Source organism: Ceraceosorus guamensis (assembly GCF_003144195.1).
Source record: "Ceraceosorus guamensis strain MCA 4658 unplaced genomic scaffold IE81scaffold_152, whole genome shotgun sequence".
Lineage (NCBI taxonomy): Eukaryota > Fungi > Basidiomycota > Exobasidiomycetes > Ceraceosorales > Ceraceosoraceae > Ceraceosorus > Ceraceosorus guamensis.
In genome coordinates this window covers 4154-26622 of record NW_020290147.1, presented here as the reverse complement: position 1 = coordinate 26622, position 22469 = coordinate 4154, and the positions used below count along the sequence as shown (strand labels likewise).

The 22469-nt window shown below is 56.0% G+C and overlaps 6 protein-coding genes across 6 annotated transcripts; 3 read left to right on the top strand and 3 right to left on the bottom strand.

The window, feature by feature from the left end:
- Positions 1 to 1322: 1322 nt before the first annotated feature.
- Positions 1323 to 4224, bottom strand: IE81DRAFT_326938 (hypothetical protein). Its single transcript, XM_025514952.1, has 2 exons — positions 3044 to 4224; positions 1323 to 2857 (listed from the first exon to the last, which is right to left on the bottom strand). The coding sequence occupies exons 1-2, from the start codon at positions 3858 to 3860 to the stop codon at positions 1347 to 1349; spliced, it is 2328 nt and encodes a 775-aa protein (XP_025366203.1). The 5' UTR covers positions 3861 to 4224; the 3' UTR covers positions 1323 to 1346.
- A 349-nt stretch (positions 4225 to 4573) lies between these two features.
- On the top strand, positions 4574 to 8682 carry IE81DRAFT_326936 (hypothetical protein). Its single transcript, XM_025514951.1, has 5 exons — positions 4574 to 5289; positions 5391 to 7826; positions 7891 to 8016; positions 8099 to 8113; positions 8197 to 8682. The coding sequence occupies exons 1-5, from the start codon at positions 4864 to 4866 to the stop codon at positions 8440 to 8442; spliced, it is 3249 nt and encodes a 1082-aa protein (XP_025366202.1). The 5' UTR covers positions 4574 to 4863; the 3' UTR covers positions 8443 to 8682.
- Positions 8483 to 12543, bottom strand: IE81DRAFT_56863 (hypothetical protein). The gene is made up of 5 exons (XM_025517454.1): positions 11981 to 12543; positions 11537 to 11842; positions 9808 to 11458; positions 9496 to 9733; positions 8483 to 9413 (listed from the first exon to the last, which is right to left on the bottom strand). The coding sequence occupies exons 1-5, from the start codon at positions 12220 to 12222 to the stop codon at positions 8893 to 8895; spliced, it is 2958 nt and encodes a 985-aa protein (XP_025366201.1). The 5' UTR covers positions 12223 to 12543; the 3' UTR covers positions 8483 to 8892.
- A 909-nt stretch (positions 12544 to 13452) lies between these two features.
- Positions 13453 to 17103, top strand: IE81DRAFT_369404 (hypothetical protein). The gene is made up of 8 exons (XM_025517238.1): positions 13453 to 13869; positions 13990 to 14934; positions 15037 to 15219; positions 15309 to 15447; positions 15513 to 15620; positions 15687 to 15901; positions 15972 to 16421; positions 16490 to 17103. The coding sequence occupies exons 1-8, from the start codon at positions 13765 to 13767 to the stop codon at positions 16637 to 16639; spliced, it is 2295 nt and encodes a 764-aa protein (XP_025366200.1). The 5' UTR covers positions 13453 to 13764; the 3' UTR covers positions 16640 to 17103.
- On the bottom strand, positions 16649 to 18349 carry IE81DRAFT_343597 (succinyl-CoA synthetase-like protein). The gene is made up of 6 exons (XM_025515747.1): positions 17848 to 18349; positions 17586 to 17766; positions 17462 to 17515; positions 17326 to 17394; positions 16996 to 17250; positions 16649 to 16923 (listed from the first exon to the last, which is right to left on the bottom strand). The coding sequence occupies exons 1-6, from the start codon at positions 18196 to 18198 to the stop codon at positions 16802 to 16804; spliced, it is 1032 nt and encodes a 343-aa protein (XP_025366199.1). The 5' UTR covers positions 18199 to 18349; the 3' UTR covers positions 16649 to 16801.
- Positions 18350 to 19264: 915 nt separating this feature from the next.
- IE81DRAFT_350525 (hypothetical protein) lies at positions 19265 to 19603 on the top strand (the record flags this gene model as incomplete). Its single annotated transcript, XM_025516549.1, has 1 exon — positions 19265 to 19603. The coding sequence occupies one exon, from the start codon at positions 19265 to 19267 to the stop codon at positions 19601 to 19603; it is 339 nt and encodes a 112-aa protein (XP_025366198.1).
- Positions 19604 to 22469: the final 2866 nt, after the last annotated feature.

Genomic DNA, 22469 nt, shown 5'->3' with positions numbered 1-22469 from the left:
GGGGGGGGCATCCATGCGGGTGTTGGTTCGGATTCGTGCGAAAGGCGAAATGTGGCTTGTGGCTGATGAGTAAAGGACAACAGCTGCGGCACATCGATGAGCCAGCGGCAAGGGAACGGTCGGTGGCAGAAGCTAAAGGAGAAGTCAGGCAAGCAAGTTCTTGGGAGGCCCCCCAGCATTAGCATCTTGGAAGGAATTGAGCGAGTAACAGTCTGCGCGGATGCGGAGGGGGGAAGGCGCTGGGCATGTGAGGGTGGGTGAGTGAGCACGTGGAAGATGAGCTGGTACGGGGCAATGCGAGCGCGACGTGTAATGTTAGGGTGCCTTGCGAGGAAAGAAGGTGGGGCGGAATGAATCAGCGCGAGCAGTAAGTTAGCGCAAGACCGTGTACTTTCACCCTGCTTGCTAGGCTTCACGTCATCATTTGCTTGCTTGCGCTCGAAAGTGGGAACACGAGTTCCTTCTGATGCGAAACTTGGCGCTGCTGTTGCATACGTGCGAAGCTGAGGGGGTTGAGGCAAGATTGACTGAGGGTTTTGCTGTGCTGAGAGGCAGTCAATCGAGTCAATCCAGTCAACCGAATCAATACAGTCAGTCAATCGAGTCAATACAGTCAAAATAGTCAGTGAATCGAGTTAATTCAGTCAGTCAATTCAGTCAAAGCAATTAGTCACAAGCAGTCAATCGAGTCAATTGAGTTAGTCAATCGAGTCGATACAACTTCAATCTCCGTGGCTCGACCTTACCTTGAAGCACTCCAAAACAAGGGAGAAGGATCTTGGGATCTGAGAGATGGACTGGGCTGATACAGGGCCGGTCTGTTCGGGTCTCTGCGCCTGCTGCGCTCTAGTACCAAGCAATCAAAGACCACCCCCTAAACAATTCACGTTTCCACAACAACCTTCCCTCTGCAGTGCACAAGGCTGCGAGTCGTCTTGCCATACTAGGGCAAACATCATCTCGATCGCACTTCCCCCCTCCCCTTCCCTCAAAATGTCGTTCGTTCTGCTATGCCGCTGCCTCAATGCTCGACACATTTTCAGCTCAATGATTCGTCCGGAAACTCATCTCTTTGCGGGGGGCTTACGATTACAGGTGATGCGGAATGTGGGTGTGGTGGTGGGGGATGCGTGCTTTCGATGATGCTCTCTTGGTGATGTGCGTGATGCTTGTTGTAGGCCAAATCAATACTTGGGGGAAACAGGTGACTCTGGATGGGGAAAAATGGGACTTGTAGGCAAGCGTACAAGAGGCTCAGTGTGCAGTAGAGGGCTGCCAGGATTGCGAACGGGCGGTGGTTCGAATGATGCGGGGGGGGGGGGGGGGCAAAAAGAGTGGATGCGCACTCAGGTGTCTCGCATGGTGCTCGACGAAACGCTGCCTTGCTCGGCAGATCGAGCAAAGAGGGTTTGCACGACGTGCTCAACAACGTCTGCAATCTTTCCAAGCTCTCTTTTGCACTCCTCCTTGCACCGTAGAGGATCCGTGAACGCTGCAAGGTGAAAGTCGATCAGCAGCGCCTGTAGCGAGCCGCCCTGGACGCGAAGACACATGTTGGCAGCCCTAATGTCTCGATGCAATACACCGTGACCGTGAAGCTGCTTGCCGGTTTCGATGAATTTGGCCTTGACCCAATCGCTGATCTCGGCATGCTGCGAGCCGAGTGGGCGGCGGGCCTCATCATCTGCCTGTAAAAGGAGATGCTCGAGTTGGTCAAAAGTCAAAGACGCCAAAGTCTGGCCCACATCTTCGAGCAAGAGCCCCATGATTTTGGGAGGCGAAGATGCTGTCGCAGTTGTCGAGCCTTTGCTGGAGCTGGGCGACGCTGTCAAAGGGGGGGTCTCGATCCCGACAGCTAATGGTGGCGGAGTTTTATTGCCCGCAGACGACCCGCTGCTGCTCATGCCTCGGACATGCTCCGGCTGACTTGAGGCTGCTTCCTTTGGCGTTGGGGGCAGACGCAGCAATCCGAAAAGATGCGGCACGTATCTGCCCTGCAGGGCACGCAGAGCACTGTACACCCCAATTTCATGCGAAGCCAAACACTGTTCAGACTCGTCAGCGTCGCGGTGATGCGCCATGGTTGGTGAGTCGTACAACTTTGCCAATAGACGCTCCATCGAATTTGTGCCGGCAACTATGTTGCTAGCGCTCTGGAATGAAGCTTTGTGCACGCCGGCAGATGCGCCATCGAATAGAGGCGTATTGTCGACGACGATCTCTGCTGCATCAGAGCGCTCGCTGTCCATTGCAAATGCGTCGACGCGTTGCCCTTGATTCGCACTTGACCCTGAAGCATCTCCGCCAGAGGCTCGCTTATTTCGGAGTCGCTGCGAGTACCTGACCCCCGAAGAGCCGACGTTCACGTTTTGCAAACCCGATTGGGCAAGCGCCGGTTCGCAGATGAGGATAGATTGACCCATGCGCCTAGTTCGCGCACCCAGACTGTCCATCCGCTGTAGCGCATGGAGTATTAATGCGGTCAACTGGGACGGCAAGTTGGACCTGGCATCCACATGCAGACTTTGCAGCTGTGGATCGTCGACCATGGCATGGGGCGACGCGATGACTGGTGTCCGTAAGGTGATCTTCATCTTCCCCTCCGGCTCGCCATCAAGGTCTACGACCAGAAGCACCGAACCAGTGAAGATTGCTCCGGTACGTACCCCGGTGTGTGCACAGTAGCTCACGATCTGTGCGAGCAAGCGCTCGTGCGCAGGAGGGCCCTCGCCCTGACTGTTGCGCCTGCCCAAGCCTTCGCGAAGAGCAACACCGGTATTGGCGAGCGCAAGCAGATCTTGCAGAACATTGGCGGGCAGTCGTCGCTTGACCTCTACCACCGCGACAATGCGCGCGTCTTGGCGATTGCGCACCACGAGATTAGGTTGGAGTCGTGATCGGGAAGCGACAGAGTGGAGCGTATGGTATGATCAGCTCAGCGCGGCTCGCTTGACTTTGCCCAGAGCGAAAAGAGCCTGGCAATGTACGCGCCCGATCGACGCACAAGAGTTCGGGCATAGGGCGTCGTCAGGCTTGTACTCACTTTGGCAGTTCGGGGTGCCCTGAATGGGCTCAAAGTCAAAGAGAGCATAGTCCCATCTTGCTCCTCTTTTCCGCGCTTGGAGGAAGGCGCTTTGCAGGGCCGGAGCATTCTCTGGTGATTGCGTCTCGTTGAGCCAGGCCACTTGTTTCAGAGGTGCTGCCGGCGGAGAATCGGGAGCAGCAAGCGGGTCATGTTGTGATTCCCGATAAAGGACAGCATTCACCAGGCCCTGCGCAATCTCGAGCAAAGGGGAGACGACGTTTTCGCAAAGCGTCGCTTCCACTGCCCACTGGCGTCTTGCCTCGTGAAAAATTTGGCTCCTGATCTTTGTGTTGACGGAATTCGCAGTCGCAGTATCATTGCCAGTTAGATCGCCTCGTGCTAAAGCTGCGTTGAAGCGCTCAGCAGCAAAAAAAACGAGATCCAGTGGGGAAGAGTGGATGCCGTCGATTTCTAGCGCGGGGACAAAGTGTGAGCTGCAGCTGGCACTGGCACTGGCACTGGTGCTCGAAGTGACTTGAGAGTCGCTCGTGTCGACCTTGGCAAATTTTGCGTGAAATCGCTGGACGCATCGCCTATCCAGCACTTGCTCCACACCTTCTGCTTCGCTCCCCTGCTCCGACAGTGGGAGTTGGCTGACAGCCAAGTACTCCTCCTTGCGGCGGTAGAGCCGGTAAGCGCTGGGCGAGTCGAATGTCGTGTATTGCGCGAGCTGCTGGAACTTGCCGTCAAATGCTTGTGGATTGCCACTCCACGTCAGATGATATAGCCATTGGTCTAGATACCCGGGCTCGGCTTTCCATGCGAAGGGCGCCATGGCAGCTCGGTTGTAAGCCCTGATTGTTGATGTAGGTGTAGGTGTTGATGCTGATACTCAAAACTGCTACTCGTACCGATATGGATGATGAGACCGCTACTGATACTCAAATTGATCCCCAGCACCGATGCCACTCACTGACACGGCTGGTCGATTTGAGATTGCGGGGTGCCCGTGCCCCTGCCCCTGCCCGTGCGTGCCCGCCTTGGGCGGTGCAAAGTCAAATCGGGCTGCAAAGAGTCAGAGAGTCGAGCAGGGTGACGCGTTACTGTGACTATCGGATGAGGTGCTCTTTTGGCTGCAAGTCAGCCTATAGTCTCGAGCCGTGAGTCGTGAGTGTTGCGGTGTGAGCGAACAAGTCGAGTCGCAAGTGTGAGTTTGAGTGTTGATTGCAGATGAGCGGCGGTTGAGAGGCATCGATCGCCGTGCACGCGTACTGTATGCACCCACGCACGCAGACAGCTGCAGCGCCAAAGCGTGCTGCAGCCGGACGGGTGACGAGTGCGAGTGCGAGTGCGAGTGCGAGTGGGTGCTGAAGTGCCGCCTGCGATGCATCGTGCTTGCAGCTGCGTGGGCAGCGGGGAGAGCAACACAGCTCAGGCAGGTCGATCTTCACACAGCATGCAGCATGACAGGGCGCTAGTCGTGAGTCTTCTAGCTGATGCCACGAGTCGCGAGTCGTGAGTCGTGAGGTGAGTGGTGAGTGGTGAGTGGTGAGTGGTGAGTGTTGGGAGTCGTGAGTGGTGCGTGCGCTTAAAGTGGCTGGGCGCTGTTGTTGTGTGTACGGCGTGCACGGCCGCGGGACTGTGACTGACATCAAGAGTCACGATCGAGCGAGTGTGAGAGAGGTGCACAGTGACAGGCTCAGCAATTAAGCCCGCTCGCTTGCTGTCCCGCGCCGCTTCCTCCTTCACCATCACACTTCCCAAAACAAAGGTCATCATCCGCGCACGCATACACACGCACGCATATACGCACACACGTACACACGTACACTTGCAAGATGTCGGACGCAGAGGTGGCCAACCAGTCCACCATCGACCACGGCTCCAATGCTGCCGAAGATGATTCTCAAGAGGAAGCTTCCCCTCAGCTAGACCTCTCCAACTCTGCCGACGAGACCGAAAATGTGGCCAAAGATGGGGAGAATGGCATCGGAGAGGATAGCGGATTGACTTCGGTGCCTGATGAGGACGATGAGCCTCAAGACCAAAAGGATCAAGGCGATGCGCCCAATGAGCAACCCAACGGTCAGGCAGAGGAAGAAATGCAGTCCAAGGAGAATGGCGAGGCGGCGGCGGCGGCGGCGGCGGCGGCGGCGGAGCAAACAACCACCAAGCCGACTGCTCCAGTCAAGAAGACCGTTGCCGGCACTACCACCGCTGCTGCTGCCGCCAAGCCTCGAGCAAGCGTGACCGCAGGCGTCAAGGTGAGTGCGAACAAGTCGCGCACTTTCGCGTTGCGCGCTTGACGGCTAGCAAGCACATCTCATCTGACTGGATTGCAAATCATTCTTCAATCCAATGGCAGACTGCCGCAAAGCCTGGCACCACTACTGCCTCCGCTGCTCGCCCTGCCGCAGCAACTACACGTTCCGCCGTACGCCCAGCAGCAGCAGCAGCAGCAGCACGTCCGGGCGCAGCCGCCTCAACGGCTCGTCCTGCGGGCACGACCGGTGCTGCTGCCCGAGGCAGCGCTGCTGGCACCGCAACGGCCGGTTTGAGATCTTCTGTCGGGCCGGGTGCTGCTCGTCCCGCAGCCACGACTGGCGCTGCCAGACCTCCCGCCGCGAGCGCACGCTCTTCCCTCGCTTCCAGTACCAACGCCAGGCCCGCAGGTGCAGCTACTGCTACGCGCCCTTCCGCAACGACGGCACCTGCTAGACCGGCACCTGGCAGCGCTACTGCGACGGCTCGAAGGCCTGTTGGCACCCCATCCAGCACCACCACCACACCAGTCAAGAAGCCAGCAGCGGGCACTACTGCCAGCGCTGTACGTCCAGGCGTCGTTCGTCCTGCAGGCGCCACCGCAACGACTACTGCATCCCGACCTCCTGTAGCTGGCAGTGGAACTGCTGCTCGCAGACTGAGCACGGCCAGTGCCAGCACCACTGCATCTGCTCGTCCTAGCGTCGCGGGTGCGCGCCCCACAGCTACGGCTGCGCGCAGCAGCATCACCCCAAGCTCTGCTTCGGCCGGCGTTGCAGCCAAAAAGCCTCTGACTCCGACCGAGGTCAAGGAAAAGATCAGCAAGCTAGAGTCGGAGCTGAGCGAGACCAACGAGACGATCGACAGCTTGCGATCTGAATTGGAAGCCAAGGATGCTCAAGTTCGCGAAAAGGATGCCGAACTCAGCGCCTTGCAAGCCAAGGTGGAGGGTGCAGCGACCGCCGAGAAGGACGACTCCGATGCGGAAACCAAGATCAAAGAGCTGGATGCACAAGTCGCCCAGCTTAGACTGACAGCAGAGTCCTCGGCCTCCCATGAAGACCCGACGCCGTTCAAGCAACGTATCGCCGAGCTCGAAGGTCAGCTTGAGGAGATGAAAAATGCCGCGCCAGCCGAGGATCCTGCTGTCAAAGCTGCACTTGCCGAAGCTCAAAGTGCAGCTACTGCAGCTCGGGAGGCAGCCCACAAAGCTGAGCTCGAGCTCAAGAAACTTCAAGAGGACCATCATCTCGCCGAACAGAAGGCTCAAGACTTGCAGACTCAGCTCGACGAAGCGAGCAAGAATGCAAGCGGTGCAAGGGACGTGCACGATGGTGAGATCAGCAAGCTAAAGTCGGACGTGGAGAGGCTCGAGAAGGAGCTCGAAGAGGCAAACGCATCGCACGGTTCTACTGCTGACAAGCTTCGAGCGGAGCACGATAGCGTGCTATCGAGCATCAAGGACGAGCACGCCATCATCCTTGCCAAGTTCAAGAAGGAAAAAGATGGAGAGAGCGAGCAGACCGCTGCTGGACACGCCAAAGCGATCGAAGACCTCAGAAGTGAGCATTCGTCTGCGCAAGAAGCGGCGATCGCAAAAGCTCTTCAGGAGCAGACCGAGACTCATGCGTCAGCTCAGGAGGGTGCTTTGAGCAATCTGCGTCAAGAGCTGGAGGCTTCCCACGCTGCTGCGCTTGAGATGCTCGGAAAACAGCACGAGGAGAGCACCGCCAGTGCTGTCGAGGCTCACACAAGCGCACTGTCTGCTCTCGAAGCAGCTCGAGATGGTGATCGTCAAGCAGCTGAAAAGGCTGCCGAGGCCAGTGCGGCCGAGCTGGCCAGTGTGAGAAAGCAGCTCGAATCTCAGCAGAGCATCTACGATGGCAAGCTGGCCGAGGCGCAAGCCGAACACACCAAAAATCTTGCAGAAGCATTCGAAAAGGCTCGAGCTGAAGCTGGAACGACGCACGGAGTCGATTTGGGAGAGCTAAAGACTCGCACGGAAGGCACGATCAAGCAGCTGCGCGAGCAACACGAGGGTGAGATCAGCAGGCTGAAGGAAGAGCATGCTCAGGCTGTAATGGAGGCCGAGAGAAGCACGGGCAGCGAGTCCAACAGGCTCAAGCTGGATCTCAAAGCTGCACAAGAGGACCTCAAGAAGGTGAGAGTTGACCTTGCTCGCCTTGGCGAAGAGAAAGGCTCGTCGGACGCCAAGGTCAAGTCCTTGGAGGAAGCGCTGCAGGCTGCAAAGTCTGCGGATGCAGAGTCTGCCAGCGCAGCAGCTGCGGCTGCAGAATTGAAGCAAGCTCACGACCGGGTCCAAGAGTTGGAGGAAGAGGTGAAGAACAGCCAAAAGGCTTTGCAAGAGACTCAGGACGCCTATGCGAGTCAGATGGACGAGCTTTCCAAAGCCCAGCAACTTAGCTCTCAAGATGGCGCAGAGAGAAATGCGAGGGAGGTGGAAAGGATTCACAAGCAGCACCAAGAAGAGCTCAAGAAGCATCTTGAGAAGCACACGAAAGATGCCGAGAACCTGATGGTGAGTGCGAGTGGTGGCCGCATGGCCTTGAAGCGCGCGACTGATCGCGTTCGCACTACGACAGAATTTGCAAGACAAGCTGAATCAGGCGGAAAGGGAAGCTCAAGACGCAAACAGTCGTGCCAAGGTCGCAGAGGCCGCTGCCAACGTTCCAAGTGTTGCTGCTCCTGCAGCAAGCGCAGAGGGTACCGTGAGTGCTGTGTGACCAGTGCTCCGAGACATCAATGGCACCGAGCCCTTTGCTGAGTTGAGCTCTCTCATGCGCTCTGCAGTCCGATCTTGAGCAGGTGCGTTTCGATGCACAGACTTAGCACTTGTCTTTCCGCTGACTTTTCTTTCCCCCTTTGGTCTGAACCTGCACGAATTCCAGCTTCACGCGGCGCACAATGAAAAGCTATCCATCATCGAGACGCAGCATCGTCAGACGCTCAAGGCGCTGGAGCAACAGCTTTTCGAAGCTAGGGAGGTAGCCAACAAGAGCTCCAAGGAGCTTCATTCGGCAAAGATGGAGCTTGGGTTTGCACAGCAGGAAGCGGAAGAGGTGTCGGCGCTCAAGGAAGAGATAGAGAGGCTCGAAAACGAAGCGAAGATGGCCAAGGATCGTTTGGCCGCTTGATGCTCCGAGCCACGTCGATCAACAAACTCCTTTTTCACGTCGGACTCTTGCTTTGACTTTCTTTTTTCGTCTCGTCTCTCTGCGCATCAAGAATCCCTCCATCATTGATCTGTCCATCTTTTTGAACGTCGATACTTTCATATAGCGACACTTGACTGCCCTCTCCTTCTACTACCCGCACCACTCCTTTCTCCCCAACAAAGATACCAAATTCATTACGTGTTGTCCTGCGTTCGCGTGGCGTGTTCTAGTGCGGTTCTTGTTGAATAATTTTGAGCTATAAGATGGGCGTTCCAGGAACCGCACAGCAGAGCAAGGTGGCGGGTAGCAGACAAGATATTAAGATTTCACGAGCGCAAGGAACGCGAGTGGTGGCCGAGCAAAGCAGGGGAGGGATAGAAACAAAGCGTGAATGTATACGAATCCAGCGAGGGAAAAAGCTTATGCACTTTACGAGAGGACGGGTGCGACGAGCCTGGTGTCCCCATCGTGGGCTTTTTTGCTCTTGACAGTGTAAGGGTCCTCGAGCGATTCGTCCGCTGTGCCAATGTGCAAGCCGTCCAGAATCTTGCCTACGTCTCTTCCGGCCGCGGCAGGATTAAGCTCCTTTCTGCTCACTCTCCGACTTGTTCTCCTCTCCGCTAGTGCGCCTCGACCCGCTGCTGATCCATCAGCGCTGCCGAGACCCGTCAAGGAATTGCTTCCGGTGAGGTTGTTGGCTGCGCTCGGAGGAGCGGAGCTGCCGCTTCTGCTGGTCGCTCTGTTGCCACCAATGCTGGCTCCTCCTCCACCTGAGCCGTACGAGCGGCTTCCAAGCGCAGCACGGAAGTCGTCCACACCCACGCCGCGTGGCTGTTCTGCAGAGGTAGGCAAGACGGCCGACGCTGCTTCCCCTCCTCGCACGCCTTCGAAAGGTCGCGGCACGCTAGATCCATCGAGCGAAGACCGGAAAGGAGAAGCACCGATCAAGGCTGCCATAGAAGAAGAGTAAAGGTTGATGGATCTGCGATGAGAATCGGTAGCTCTTGTGACCTGACGCACGCGCATACTCACCATCATCGACTGCAATGCTGACGCTCCAATCGCGCGAAAGCCAATCGGCGAGCTCTTGCTGACTGAGCCTACTGTCCTCCTGCAACTTGCTCGACTTGGAAAGCGCGTCCACGATGCTTGACGCGTTCACGCTCGATGCAGAGCCGCTGGAACTCATGCCTTTGAAGTTTCCTGCATCTGGAATGGAATCTAGGTCGGGCTGCTGGACAGGGAACAAGGGAAGAGACGCAGAAGACGTCTGGGCCAGATTGTGATCCTCGAGTCAGTCATTGAGTTGATTTGGTCTACAGTCCAAAAGGTATTTGGACTCACAGAGACACCAGCCTTGGGCGCGTCCCACGCGCTGGCTAGCGTCGAGAAGCTCTTGCCGATGAATGACGACGTGGCCGCAGCTCTTTCGCTCTCTGCAGCACCTCCTGAAAGCCTGCTGCGCACATCCTTGTCAAGCTTCAATAATGCGGGCACAAGCCCAAGCGTGGCTGGGATGGGCAAGTACTGGATCAGCTTCTCGGAGATGGCGGTCAGTGCGCTGTAGTCCAGGGGAGTAGCGGCCGACTCCTGATTCGGAAGTTTTGTGCCCTCCACATTCGCTCGATCGATGATCGGGAGGTATCCTAGAGGAGACTCGAATTTTGGCGCGCCGGCTGCAGATCCGGACGCGGATGCTGTGGAGCTGCCCACACCGCTAGCTCCGGGCAAGAAGAGCGTTTTGGAAAGTGCGAGGACAAAAGCACCAGCGCTCCAAGCGTGGACGAACGAGGCGGACTCCTTTTGCTGCGCTTCGTGCGCAGAGGGCAGCGTGTCCGAGCCCGGCCCGGCTTCTCTTTCCAAGAAGTACAACACAGTCTGGTGAAAGGTGGTCCTGACGCGCGGATTGGGTGATATCAGTAGTGCGCATGTAGGTGCGAGTACATCTGGAGAGATGCGCGAGCGAGCCGTTCCTACTCCAGTGCCACCAGCGCTCGCCTTGCTAGGATATGCGTTGGCTGCGTCGGTGAGCGAAGCCAAAGCGCAAAGCAAGACGCGAATGGAGACGTCTCTAGCTCGGTCGCTGGTCTTGATGGGTCGGCGAGGCTGGTGTGGAGCCAGCTGTGCTCCTGTGGACGTCTTGGCAGCAGACGCGGCAGCGAGACCATCGGCATCAGCAGAAGATAGTAACAGAGCGCCAATGCGCGCGCAAATCTCGTCGGCCGAGTCGGTCGCTTGATCGGCATAGTATGTGTGGGTGCCCACAGCACCGATGCAGTCGATGAGGGCCGGTAGTAGCGCATCATCCGGGTTGGCGTGTGTACGCCTGACGGCCAGACCAAGCAGATTGGAGATGGTGTCGCTGGTGCTCAAGCCGATGAGGGACAATTTGCTCCTCAACAGGCCTGAAATCATGACGAGTAGGGTCTCCGACTTGCGCGATGACGAGTCGCCGCTCGGAGGGGATGGCGACGAAGCTTCGGTCTCGACGAGGTTTTCGAGCAGAGCGTTGAGGATCAAGAACCTGTATGGCTGTGCTGTCCAGCTAGTCAGTGCTTCAGCGAGCCAGACGCACCATGGCACACTGCATTTTGACCAGGCAGTCGTGCCATCCAGGTACGTAATGACTGCGCTGGCAATGATCTGGACGTGACTGGCATCGGCATTGTGCAGTAGACCCTGGAGGGTGGAGATGGCTGAAGAAGCAGCGTCCTTTGCTGTATACGTCTTTTCCGTAGCTGCTGTGCCGGAAAGGCTGGGCGTGCGACGAGAGGCGATGGGACGACGCTTTGCATTGTACTCTGCAAAGCTTGGAGAGCCTTGAGCGGCCTTTGCAGCTTCTGAGCGAAGGTAGTCGAGATTGACGGCATCTGATTCGAGGAGATTTGCAAGAAGAGCGGGCACGATGATGTTGGTCTGTTCCTTGAAGCTGGACGTGTACAGAGCGTCGGAGCCCACAGCACCAGCCAAGGCGCCAAGACCTATCAAGCGGATTCTAGGGCAAAAATTACGCATCCAAGTCAGGCAAGCGCCACAACGCCGTTTACGGACGCGACTTTGCCAACGGCCTCACCTGCTAGTATCCTCCTTGTCGTTGGTCTGCTCGGTAGCGACGCGTGCAAATTGCTTGATCAGACCTTGGTAGCGACCATCGGCGTTTGCGGTTGCGGGGTCGATGTAGTTGGCAATGGCGTAGAAGGTGCTTGCGGATCTGGTTGAAATGTCCAGGTCACGACGATTGGCAGCAGGTCCGGGCCCAGCTGCAGCAGAGACGATAGATTGGTGGACAATGTCTTGAGCGGAAGAGGCAAAGTAGGACAAATGCGACTTGCAATCCGTCACCAACGACTTGACGATCGCAAGCGTCAACATCAAGCCACTTTTGCGTGCGTGCGTGCGTGCGTGCGTGCGCGCGTGCGCGTGTGGACGTCGTCAGGGTCAGCATGGTCCAGCATTTGCGCTCATGTCACTGTCTACACCCCTCCCTTTCCCCTCCCTCCCCCCAAACGCAACGTACCCCTTGTTGTTGTCCGCTTTGGCGCCGGTTGCGCCTGCAAGACCCTTTGCAAAGGCATTGGCCTTATCCGACAGGTTGGAAAAGACTTTTGTGAGCTTTGCGGGTTTGGAGTTGGCGTAGTAGGCCAATCTGCTGAGCTCGTTGCTGTTCGCCTTGTACTCTGGCCCGCTTCCACCCAGCGCCTTTGGAGGTGGGAAGCAGGAGTCGATGAGCGTTTTGTGGTTCGATTTGGGAAAGCACATCCTGGCCAGCTGATGAATCGAGCTTGGCGGCGGCTACAGAGCACAAGCTGTGATGGGTATGCAATTGATTAAAAGGTGGAGAAGGAGTGTGAGTGTGAGCGTGAGCGGAAGGCAAAGGAGGGTGCACAGTGAGAGTTGAATCGAGACCCGAATCAAGAATGTGGGGGTAAGGGAGAGGAAAGGAAAAGGGCTGGCGTGCGTGCGTGCGTGCGTGCGAGCGAGCGAGCGATCGAGCGAGCGATCGAGCGATCGAGCGAAAGCCCTGCATGCTCACTCACTTCTTGATGTTGCTAGCTGCTGCTGTCAAAAGCGCACGTCTTCTTGATGCACGCGGGCATCAGAGTGAGTCGAGCGACGAGTGACTGACGACTGATGAATGATCCGCACTGACCGCACGCTGCGTTTCCCCGCGCTGGCGTCACACTCGTGACTCGTGACTCGTGACTATACCGTACACTCACCACTCACGACTGCGACTCAAGACTGCAGCAGCGTGCGTGCAGCAGGCTTGCACGATCACTATCACACTCACACTCACACTGTGACTCACGATGACTTCCGACAGCAGCCAGACAGTGTGAGTGTGAGTGTGAGTGCAAGCCTGGCGGGCATCACTCACGAGCTGCATGGCCTCCTATATTGACCCGCAACTGACTGCCCAGGCGCCCACACTTGCGCATCCGCTGCAATCACGAATCACGAATCACGAATGTCTCACCCGCAGCCGTCGCCCGCCGCGAATACTGTACGCGCGCGACGTACGCTCGTCCGTCCGCGTGTTTCCCCTCATCGTCCCCATCGATCGCTTTCAGAAGAGCCAGAAGAAGAGCGACGCGTGCTGCTGCACGCACGCATGCATGCATGCGATGCGGGGAAGATGATGAGGATGATGAGCCGTACACGTGACCGGTTGTCCGCGCGCGATGGCCGATGACCGAGCGGGGGGACACGGTCACCTTGCTGCTGCTCGTTTGCGCACGGGCTTCCTCGATCGGATGACGTCTCGATTCACGTGATTGTGTTGCGAATTAAGAGAGGAAGACGCGCGCGCGCGCGCGCGCGCAGGCGCAGAAACAGCAATTAAGTCAGGGTCAGAGTCTGAGTCGCGCGCCCGTCTTCGACTGTGACTGACTCCCGCCGGAAAGCCGAGCACCGACGTGTTAATTGCTTTGGTGGGTACCAAGAATAATCAAGAATATCATCCTCGCGTACGCAACGTCGTGTGGAGGAGCAGACGTGTTGTTGAATGGACGAGAATCACCACACAAACAACTCAGACTCTGACTGTTCAAAGTGGTAATTCGGAAAGAAAGAAACACGCTTCAAGACCTGTACGCACCTCGGCAACTTCACAATCTCGCACCAACGACGCTCACGTCCAACACTCACACTCGTGGCCCTGGACTAGCGGCTCGCACTTTTCCGCTTGCATGGGCCCTGCGCAAGACTTTGCCTCTGACTTTTTGCTCTAGCCCTTGCGGCCCACATCCCCTTCAACTAGCTTCTGCCCGCTCACCCCCTCTTGTTAGGTTCGGAGTCAGCATGGGCCTCACTTCGGACGAGTACCGCACGTTGAAAGAGTCTTCGGTCACTGGCCTCACCGGCTCGAGCTTGACGCGCATCAACCTCATCAGTCTCACTGCCCTTGTGAGTAGAGATTGCGACATCACAAACACGCATACATGCACCCTCATGCCGCCTCCTGGTAGCAAAGCTGACGATGGTGATGTCCACCTGCCTTCGGCTGCTCGCTCGACCCAACCTCAGACGACTTACGCCCTGTGGGCTGCCTTGCGACTCAAAAGACCTCGCTTGTTGGACAGCGCGCTTCTTCAATTTGCCCTGCTGGTGCTGCCGCTCTTGCTGTCTTGCACCCTTTTTTCATCCGCAGCTGCATCATCGCTCTTCAACGCAGCTCTCTCCCTCGCCTGCCTTGGCGTGCTTCGACTGCGGGCGCAAGTCAGCGCAGTTGCTCGCGATGCCTCCTCAGCAAAGGCCAGAGCAGCCCAATTGGCCGAACCCATGCGGATCAGCATAGATTCCGCCGGCGACGCTGCTCACGCTGCCGCCAATGCTCCCACTCGGTACGAGTCTCCAGACAATGTCCATCGAAACGAAAAGGGCAAGCAAACCCAGTCGCAGGCGCTTGGTCTGGCATTTCTGGATGATGACCCCACTGCGAGGAGGACGAGCGTGCCTGACTTGTGGCCTCTCAAGACTGGCTCGCCTCACACGGACAGCACCCAGCCTCAACCTTCAAGCCCAGCAAGCGCATCCGCATCCGCATCCACCTCTTCCCTTCACACTCCTGGCGCAACCTCTTCCTCTCAGGATCATTCCATCCAGTGGCGCAACGAAGATCGAAATGCCATTGCAACATCACGCGATCACATACCTCGAGTCCGGTCTCCATTAGGTCGTGGTACATCTGACAGCTTGTCTGGCGCGGAGCACGAGCTGACACAGCGCTTGGCAAGATCAGCGGCCTCAACTGGACCCGACGGCGATGTGTCACCCCTTCTAGATGCAGCGAGCGGTGCAGCCACCCCGCTTGCTGCGCAGGCCGCACCCGTCCCGAGGTCAAGGCCCTTCCTGACGGTGTACCGCGCGCACATGATGCTCATGACCCTCATCTGCATTCTTGCTGTCGATTTTCCTCGAGTCTTTGACGTTGGTCGGGACGCAAAGTGCGAAAGTTGGGGCGTAAGCGTAGTGAGTACGATGGTCAGGAGCGGCTCTTGGCGTGTGAGGATGGGAGTGACACGCTTGCTGGTTCACGCTCAGTGCAGAGACTGACATTATGGCTTTGCCCAGATGGACCTTGGAGTGGGCTCATTCGTCTTCAGCCTAGGCCTCATCAACGCTGCACCGCTGCTGCGTGCACAGACGCGCTACGAACCGGTGCGCGCATCGCTTTTGAGGGAAGTGAGAAAAGCACTGCCTCTGCTTCTGCTTGGAGGCGCCCGTGTGATTGCTGTCAAAGGGTCGCATTACCAGGTGTGTTGTACGGAGTCTCGGTTCTTGAGTGCTTGTGTCAGCGCAACCCACCTTACACCTCTACAATAATGACCCTGTCCCTCGCTCAGGAACACCTTTCGGAGTACGGCGTGCACTGGAATTTCTTCATTACTCTTGCGCTCTTGCCGCCTCTAGCTACAATATTGCGGCCGCTTGCACGGCAGCGCAACGCGCGGTGGAGTGTGATCGGGATGGGAATTGGTGTTGGTAAGTCTCGAGAGGAATGCGTACAAACGGCAAGGCTGATGCATTTCCCGATCCACGGGCCGTAGCCTACGAGATTCTCTTGCGCCTGACTAGCCTTCAGAGCTATGCCCTTGCGCCAGGTCCCCGAACTTCGCTGTTCAGTGCCAACAAAGAGGGAGTCGTTTCACTCGCGGGTGAGTCGTCTTGCCGTGTCCAAAGTACCTTCTGTGCACCCCTGGCTAAATGCAGGCACTGCGCAGGCTATCTTGCCTTGTACCTCATAGGTCTAGATGTAGGGCACTACGTCCTACCTCTGGATCCCTACTACGCCTACCGAAGAGCGAGCGCTTCGCGCAACAAGCCAAAATACGAAAAGCTTTGCGAGGTTCTTGCGAGTCTGTCGTTGCTCTTTTGGATGGCGTATGGGCTGCTAGCTCTGGTTTCGCCCGCAGGACGAGTCGCTAGCCGGAGATTGGTGAGTGGGTTTGCTTGCATGCGGCTTAAGAAACTGCCAGCTGAGACCGACATCTCTGGGCGTGGATCAGGCGAATCTACCTTACGTCATCTGGGTGTCCGCATTTAACGTCTCTTTCTTGCTCGGCTACGTGGCCATCTTTCTCGCATTGGTGGAATGGCCTGCCAGCACTGCAAACCGAGCGGTAGATGACGCATCCACTCGACAGCGCCTTCGCGCAAGCAGGAGAAAGGCTCGCGATAATTCCTCGGACGAGGACAGCATGGAGGAGGAAGCTGAAGATGCGCTGCGCGGCCTCGAGCATGAGCGTCTCTTTGAAGCGTCGCGAGCCCAGAGCAAAGATGGCATCCCGGGTCAACCCCTTGTCAGCGCGCCTACGTCTTATGAAGACAGCTCCGCCTTAGCTCTGAACGCTGACAATGCGTCTCGGAGTCTTGCTCGCGCTACAGCGCCTGCGGAGCCTCGAACGCCCGCCTTGCTGGAAGCGATCAACGCTCAAGGGTTGCACATTTTCCTAGCTGTGAGTGCTGAAAATAGGCCGCCGCCGTGGGGAAGTGACACTCATGGCATCGAGCCTCGCCATCACAGGGCAATCTCCTGACTGGCTTGGTCAACTTGACCATGCGCACATTGTTTGTTCCGGCACCGCTCGCGCTCGTCATTCTACTCTTGTATCTGGCCGCTTGCTCCGCACTTGCCCTTGAAGGATGGCGTCGCGGCTGGAAGATGCGACTGTGAAAACAGTCTCTTGTGTCATTTCACACCGCCCATGTCGCAAATCTCATCGCTCTTGGCTCTTTGAGCGTCACGTCATCGTTGCTGAGCATGAGATTTGACATTAAGAGAAACCTTGTGCGGCATGTCGACACTTGTGCTTGGCGGGAAGACTTACTCGTCCTCCTATCTCTTCTTGCCGGTTCTGAGCTCGTAGTTCACCTCGTCCGGAAGTTGCCTCAATCTGCACAACTCGTCACGCACTGCTGTAGCGGTGTCGCCAACCCGATCCACCACGATGATGCCAGCTGCGAATCGGCAAGGTTTGTGTCATTCGCCGACTCACGCATATCGACATCTACCACTTGGATGATCCTCACCATCTTTCCACATTCGCCTCTTGCTGTCAGCATCTCCCGCGTTGTCTGTCCAGAATGCGCCTGCATGACCATAATTTCTGAGACCCTGCGGCACACCTCTGCCAGCTATGAACCCGACAATTGGCTTATGGCCCCTTTGCTCCGGCCTTAGAGAATGCAGGTATGAGGCGACGTCCTCTTCCATCGTCCCACCAACTTCTCCAAGCAAGACGATTCCGCTTGTGGTGGGGTCGGACAGCAAAAATTCCAGTGCCTCTGCGGGAAGAAAACTCGGCCTGACTCAGGATTCTGCCTCGCTTTGCTCGTGGTCAGCTTTCGCATCTTGCTTACCATCCATGCGGGTGCCCGGATAGAGATCGCCGCCCAGTCCAAGAATGTAGCTTTGCCCAATTCCAATGTCTGGAGTCGCTCTTTCATCAGCAGCTGTTGAAGAAAGTGAGCAGTCTGATTTTCACATCAAACTCGCCTTTGGTTGCACCCATTGCCTCATAGGAGAGCGTACCGGAGCGTGCAGCGATGCCTGCACCCGCGTCCGCAGTAAGAAGTCTTCAGCAAAACGTCGGATTTGAGGTCGCGCTCAATATGCTCACCGATACAGCCGGGTAGAGCGGCAGCGACTGGAGCGATTCCCAAACGAGGACCATATGCGCAGGTGTAGCCGGGCGAATTGGCTCCCACCAAGCGGGACTTCGATTGCGAGTGCAAGGCGGCCATGACCCGGAACTGATCTCTGGTGGGAATCCCCTCGGCCACACTGACGATCAAGGGAATCTGCCAGTAATGTGGTCCGAGATGAGCCTTAAGCATTGGAGCCAACGAAGTTAGCCCGCCGCAGTCTCCAGCTATGCTCACCTCATTCTCTATGGCTTCCAGAATCGCATCAGCTGCCCCTTGGGGCGGCACAAACACAGCTGTGGCGTCGTAGTTGTGATTGCCAGTCTCTTCTTTGTGCGCAGCAATGGCGTCGCGAACGGTAGTATGGAGGGGAATTTTGAGCTCTGGATGTGTCACCGCTCCTCCCGTGACACCTTGGCTGAATTTGGCAATGTTCTTGGCGCTCGTCGTGCCGGCAACAATGTTGGTGCGGTTAGCGATGGAGAGGCGAGCATGCATGGTAGCTGATCGACCCGTCAAATTTTGCACGAGAATCCTCGACGTGGACGTCAAGCCCAAATGCGGTATTGTGGAGCGATACGACGCCATCGCGATGTAAGCATCCAGGCCATACGGAGAGTAACAGACGGGCACGCGCCTTGCGGATGATGATGATGGTGGTGATGTGGATGCCTCGACAATGCGCGACGGGACTGCCTTTAAATGTCCCTGGTAATGCTGTGCCTCCCACAGTCGCGAGTGTGAGAGTATTTCTTGATCGCGTCTTCCACCACTCTTGACTGTCCACTCGACTTTCGGTCCCGCGGACCTACAGCGCTGAGCAGGCTCTTCAATAGCGTGACCGGACTCCGGTACGCGTGCGTGCGTGCATCGTCCTATAGCGTGCATGATGAGCCCCACGCGACGTCTACCTCCACACATACCTTTGCTGTCCGCGGTCGGTTTCTCCGCGCTGCATTCGATTCCAATTCGGACTGAGAGTCGTCGCGGAAGAAGTCGACCTCACGTGCTCGCCTTTCTCTCACGGTACATCGAGAACTACCACCCCTTCCAGTAGACACACAGAGTTTCTCTCTGCTGATTCAGACCTACTCCCAATGAGCACTCGAGCTTTCGCATGAGACAGATCAGCGCGTTGCCGTCATATTGAGTTCGCCGGACGCGACAATCTCATTGCAGATCTTGTGTGAGACCCTACATCCTCCCGGCTTTACAACGTCTCAGAGGGGAGCTGTATACGGCACAGAAGCCGCCGTCCTCTGAATCTTGGCAGCTGGGAATCTCAGAGTCGCTTTGCTGGGACGCGCCTTTCGAGAAGCTCAATGAAATGATTCAAAAGCTTCCAATTGAAACGCCACGAGGCTCTGGGGGCTATGCGCGCGGACGTCGGCGCTGTGCACGACGTCGACAAGATCATCGAGGGATATCAGACGGTCGATCGCATTGATGTCCTCGTCACAAGTAGCTGATGGGTCTTGCGACAATAGGCGCGGGTTGATGCATGCTCCTAGACTTGCCCACACAGGCTGTGGTCTCGCTCGAATAGCCAGCGCCTTTCCACGAGCTGGGGATTTCAGACGGTTTGAACGTGAAGAGACCCAGCATTGTGAGTGTAATGGTCTTGACTCACTCCCCCAGCCTAGAAGCACCCTCGATGCCAGCTGAAGAGGTTCTGAGGGCGGCGCAATCATCAACGTCGGCTGTACCACCGTCCTCGAGGCCCCTCCGATGGGCCAAGCCTCATATCGTACCAGGAAAAGCCACACTCCAAGCATTCTCCGACGTATTGTGCATGGAGACTTCCGGCACAGATCTGAGGATCATGGTTGTCAGGCAAGGCTACATTGTTGGCGACACAGGTTTGTGTCCCATCGACTTTGCGGTAGCACACAAAGTGCCGGACAGGTCTTCGAAGGAAGCGAGCCTCACGTCGAGCGAAATCTTGCGCAAGGAATTATCCAGCAAATTGAAGGATAACCTGGGATCACTCTGAGAGCCATCGACATTGTACCGACCGGTGAGTACCAGGTCCCTCCTCATCCTATCGTGATGCAACACTCTCCAGTCTATCGTCGTCGTCGTCGTTCGTGTAGACAGCTCAGAAGTCTGTCGCATCTACTGACCGCTCTTGGAACGCGCGAAAGTAAAGAGTTGCTCTCAACGCACAAGTTCCTACACAGCACGATTTCTCTTATGTATATCATGAGTGGTTGTAGTCATGCTGATGTCATCGAGTGCAACGACAATGACAGGCGGTGTCACAGGCCATAAGAGCCGCCAGATTACATTGACACTAGCCTCGTAATGTTCTTTTGGGGCATCCGGTGAATTGATTCGACGAACTGCTAGTAGCGACTGACCTTAACGAATGCTTGTCTCAGAAGCTGATTTAAGTGTGCCCCCTCCATCTATTGAACTATAGTGATGGAAAGAGCAGATCGTCAACGTATATTGTTTCCGCACCACAGTGATGAAAGACCAGATCATCAAAGTCCAACTTTTTTCAAGAGTCCTGAGCCATCGAAGACCGTTCTTGACTGCATTTTGGGCTTCGCTGTTGTCGTCGTCAGCGCATTTTATTGACTGGCGTTTTCTTCACGAAACGTAAAGAGTCTGGGAAAAGCTTGTATGAGAAATCAGAAGGCGGTTGCGTGAGCGTGGTTGACAATTTCTCCGCTACAAACGTTGGTGTGATGAAAGAACGAAACGAGTCGCGCGTGTCGGGAACGCATATGAACATCCTTGAGATTTCCTTCGCGACGCGTCGTTGGATGCATAAGATCTTTGGAGCGTTCGGAGGTGTAGGCCGATTGATTCAGATAAGACCTCTCAATTTGCGCACATCGCCAATGGGTTCGGGTTTTCTGGAGATAAGGAGCTTGTAGTGGCGCTAGGTGACGCTGAAGACTCCAGCCGTTGCCAACATGATTGTTTTGCTATGATTCAGCTTACTTTTCTTGCTTCCGCATCACGCAAGACTCTACAAATGCACGAGCGCCAGCCGGGTGAGAGATGAATAAGTGAGGCGAATGGGAGGTGATGCTATCTTTCAGCGAATGATGCGACTAGCCGCACTTTGTCAGGAAGATGGTATGCTTGTGTGTGTTGATCACATACCAAAGCCAGCTGCGGCAATTGGTGGATAAAGACTGTCCAACAGCGCGCTGTATAAGACACCAAGAACACTGTTCGAGCTGCGTCTATCAATTTTTATCAAACGGCTCGCACCATTTCCGCCGACGCTGATATATAAGCAACTCAGCGCATCGAAGACATCAAAGCACATGTCGGCCCATAAGTTCTGCCATCAGGGACTGGAAAAACAAAGCGTCTATGGTGACCAATTCAAATACAATGGCGTTCGAAGCTGTATGCTAGAAAACGACCCTTCTGCAGCACTCTTCTGCAGCACCTTCTCACGCTCCAGGAAGATTGCAGAGTGAGTGGTGATGATCTAAATTGAGGAAGGTTTTCCCAGTCCATCAATCTGTATAAATATGAGCTGTGTACGCGCCGAAGCAAAGCCACTGCGTCGACAATGTTCAGCGCGGGAAGAGTGGCAGAGAGTTTTAATGCGCCTCAAGGGGCCGCACCAAAGCGAAGCGCGCAGCTCAGACTCCTTACTGCCATTGCTCTCGTCGACTCTAGGGGAGCTGAGCTGTTTCTTGATGTCCTTGGCACTGCACTCATCATTCGACACGTGGTCATACAAGTGCCGCTGCTCTGCGTTTGAGGTGGAATATTTCAATTTGCCTCTTTTGGCAAGGGGCCCAATTTGATGCAGATCAGACTTTATCTGCCTGCACTTCAACAAGTGGGCAGTTGATCATTGAAATGGACGTTTAGGTCTCAAAAAGTAAGCTGAGCACCCGTGATCCAAGTGCGCCGATGCGACAAGCAGGTCTCGTTGCTGCAACATTCGGTGGTCCAACAAAATTCTGATGTTCGCCGAGTGGCTGCCTTCTCGAGAGGGTGTGGATGAGCTATACGAATGCTTTGTCAACGAGCGCGCTGTTGATGTGATGAGAATTATTTGGTTGTAAAGTGTCTGGGACTGTGCTCAGCTTTTTTGAGGGGCGTGTATCTAATCAGCCGCGACGCGGCAAACACTCGTGTCTATTCACACGTTTTCCAGAGAACACAGATCGGCATTGATATACTACCCGCTGCGCCGGTTTGATGAGTGATCCGCCCGTGATATCTATACCTAACGTCACCCACTTGCAGCTAGATAAACACGGTCAGTGTCTGCAGTCGCAGTCGCAGACGCCGTCTATGTTCTCTCGCAGACAAGAAGAAAGTAACCAGAATGCGGTAGTCTACAGCTTTGCCTAGCGCATCCTCGACGTCTTCAAGTGAACCAGCAGAGACACTTGAGGCAGAGGAGAGGGATTTTTGATGCGCCAATTGCCTCAAGCCTGCACGCGTTCGTCGGTCTTCCAATGCTTTGGCAATTTTTGCTGTTCAGTCTGTCAAGAGCAGGTGGCGGCAAGGACTGACTGTGGTTGCGCAAAAGCTTCGAACTCCGTCTGAAGGCTCCCATATTGGTTGTCCAAATTATGGCGACTACTCAACCACTTGAAGAGTGCGTCGCTCATTTGTAGTGCTAGCAGTATCTCGAACCAAAGCAGGGAAGGTTTATTTGCAAGCCCTCTCGGCTTTAATTACGTGTTGATGCAGCTGCCTGAGACAAGGGCCATATCAGTGAGGCGTCCTCCAGCTGCTGCAGAGCTGCGAACGGAGGCTTGAGGCTCGCATTCGCTTGCTGAAGCTGCTCAAGCTTGGCGTCCTTGTCTTCTACTTTCTTCCGCATGTGCTAAGTACTATCGTTGACAGTCTAGCGAAGCTGACTTTCGAGG

Excerpts from the sequence above, each read along its gene's own strand:
- IE81DRAFT_56863 (XM_025517454.1), bottom strand. The coding sequence starts at position 12,222 with ATGTGCTTTCCCAAATCGAACCACAAAACGCTCATCGACTCCTGCTTC. Across the intron at positions 11,459-11,536 it reads GACAAGGAGGATACTAGCAG|AATCCGCTTGATAGGTCTTG; the intron begins GTGAGGCCGTTG and ends TTTTTGCCCTAG. Across the intron at positions 9,734-9,807 it reads CGCCCAAGGCTGGTGTCTCT|ACGTCTTCTGCGTCTCTTCC; the intron begins GTGAGTCCAAAT and ends AATCTGGCCCAG.
- IE81DRAFT_369404 (XM_025517238.1), top strand. The coding sequence starts at position 13,765 with ATGGGCCTCACTTCGGACGAGTACCGCACGTTGAAAGAGTCTTCGGTC. Across the intron at positions 14,935-15,036 it reads AAAGTTGGGGCGTAAGCGTA|ATGGACCTTGGAGTGGGCTC; the intron begins GTGAGTACGATG and ends GGCTTTGCCCAG. Across the intron at positions 16,422-16,489 it reads GGTTGCACATTTTCCTAGCT|GGCAATCTCCTGACTGGCTT; the intron begins GTGAGTGCTGAA and ends TCGCCATCACAG.
- IE81DRAFT_343597 (XM_025515747.1), bottom strand. The coding sequence starts at position 18,198 with ATGGCGTCGTATCGCTCCACAATACCGCATTTGGGCTTGACGTCCACG. Across the intron at positions 17,767-17,847 it reads TGGAAGCCATAGAGAATGAG|ATTCCCTTGATCGTCAGTGT; the intron begins GTGAGCATAGCT and ends CATTACTGGCAG. Across the intron at positions 17,251-17,325 it reads TCCGGGCACCCGCATGGATG|AGGCACTGGAATTTTTGCTG; the intron begins GTAAGCAAGATG and ends TTCTTCCCGCAG.
- IE81DRAFT_326938 (XM_025514952.1), bottom strand. The coding sequence starts at position 3,860 with ATGGCGCCCTTCGCATGGAAAGCCGAGCCCGGGTATCTAGACCAATGG. Across the intron at positions 2,858-3,043 it reads GGGCACCCCGAACTGCCAAA|ACGCGCGCATTGTCGCGGTG; the intron begins GTGAGTACAAGC and ends GCAATCGCCAAG.
- IE81DRAFT_326936 (XM_025514951.1), top strand. The coding sequence starts at position 4,864 with ATGTCGGACGCAGAGGTGGCCAACCAGTCCACCATCGACCACGGCTCC. Across the intron at positions 5,290-5,390 it reads GCGTGACCGCAGGCGTCAAG|ACTGCCGCAAAGCCTGGCAC; the intron begins GTGAGTGCGAAC and ends ATCCAATGGCAG. Across the intron at positions 7,827-7,890 it reads AAGATGCCGAGAACCTGATG|AATTTGCAAGACAAGCTGAA; the intron begins GTGAGTGCGAGT and ends GCACTACGACAG.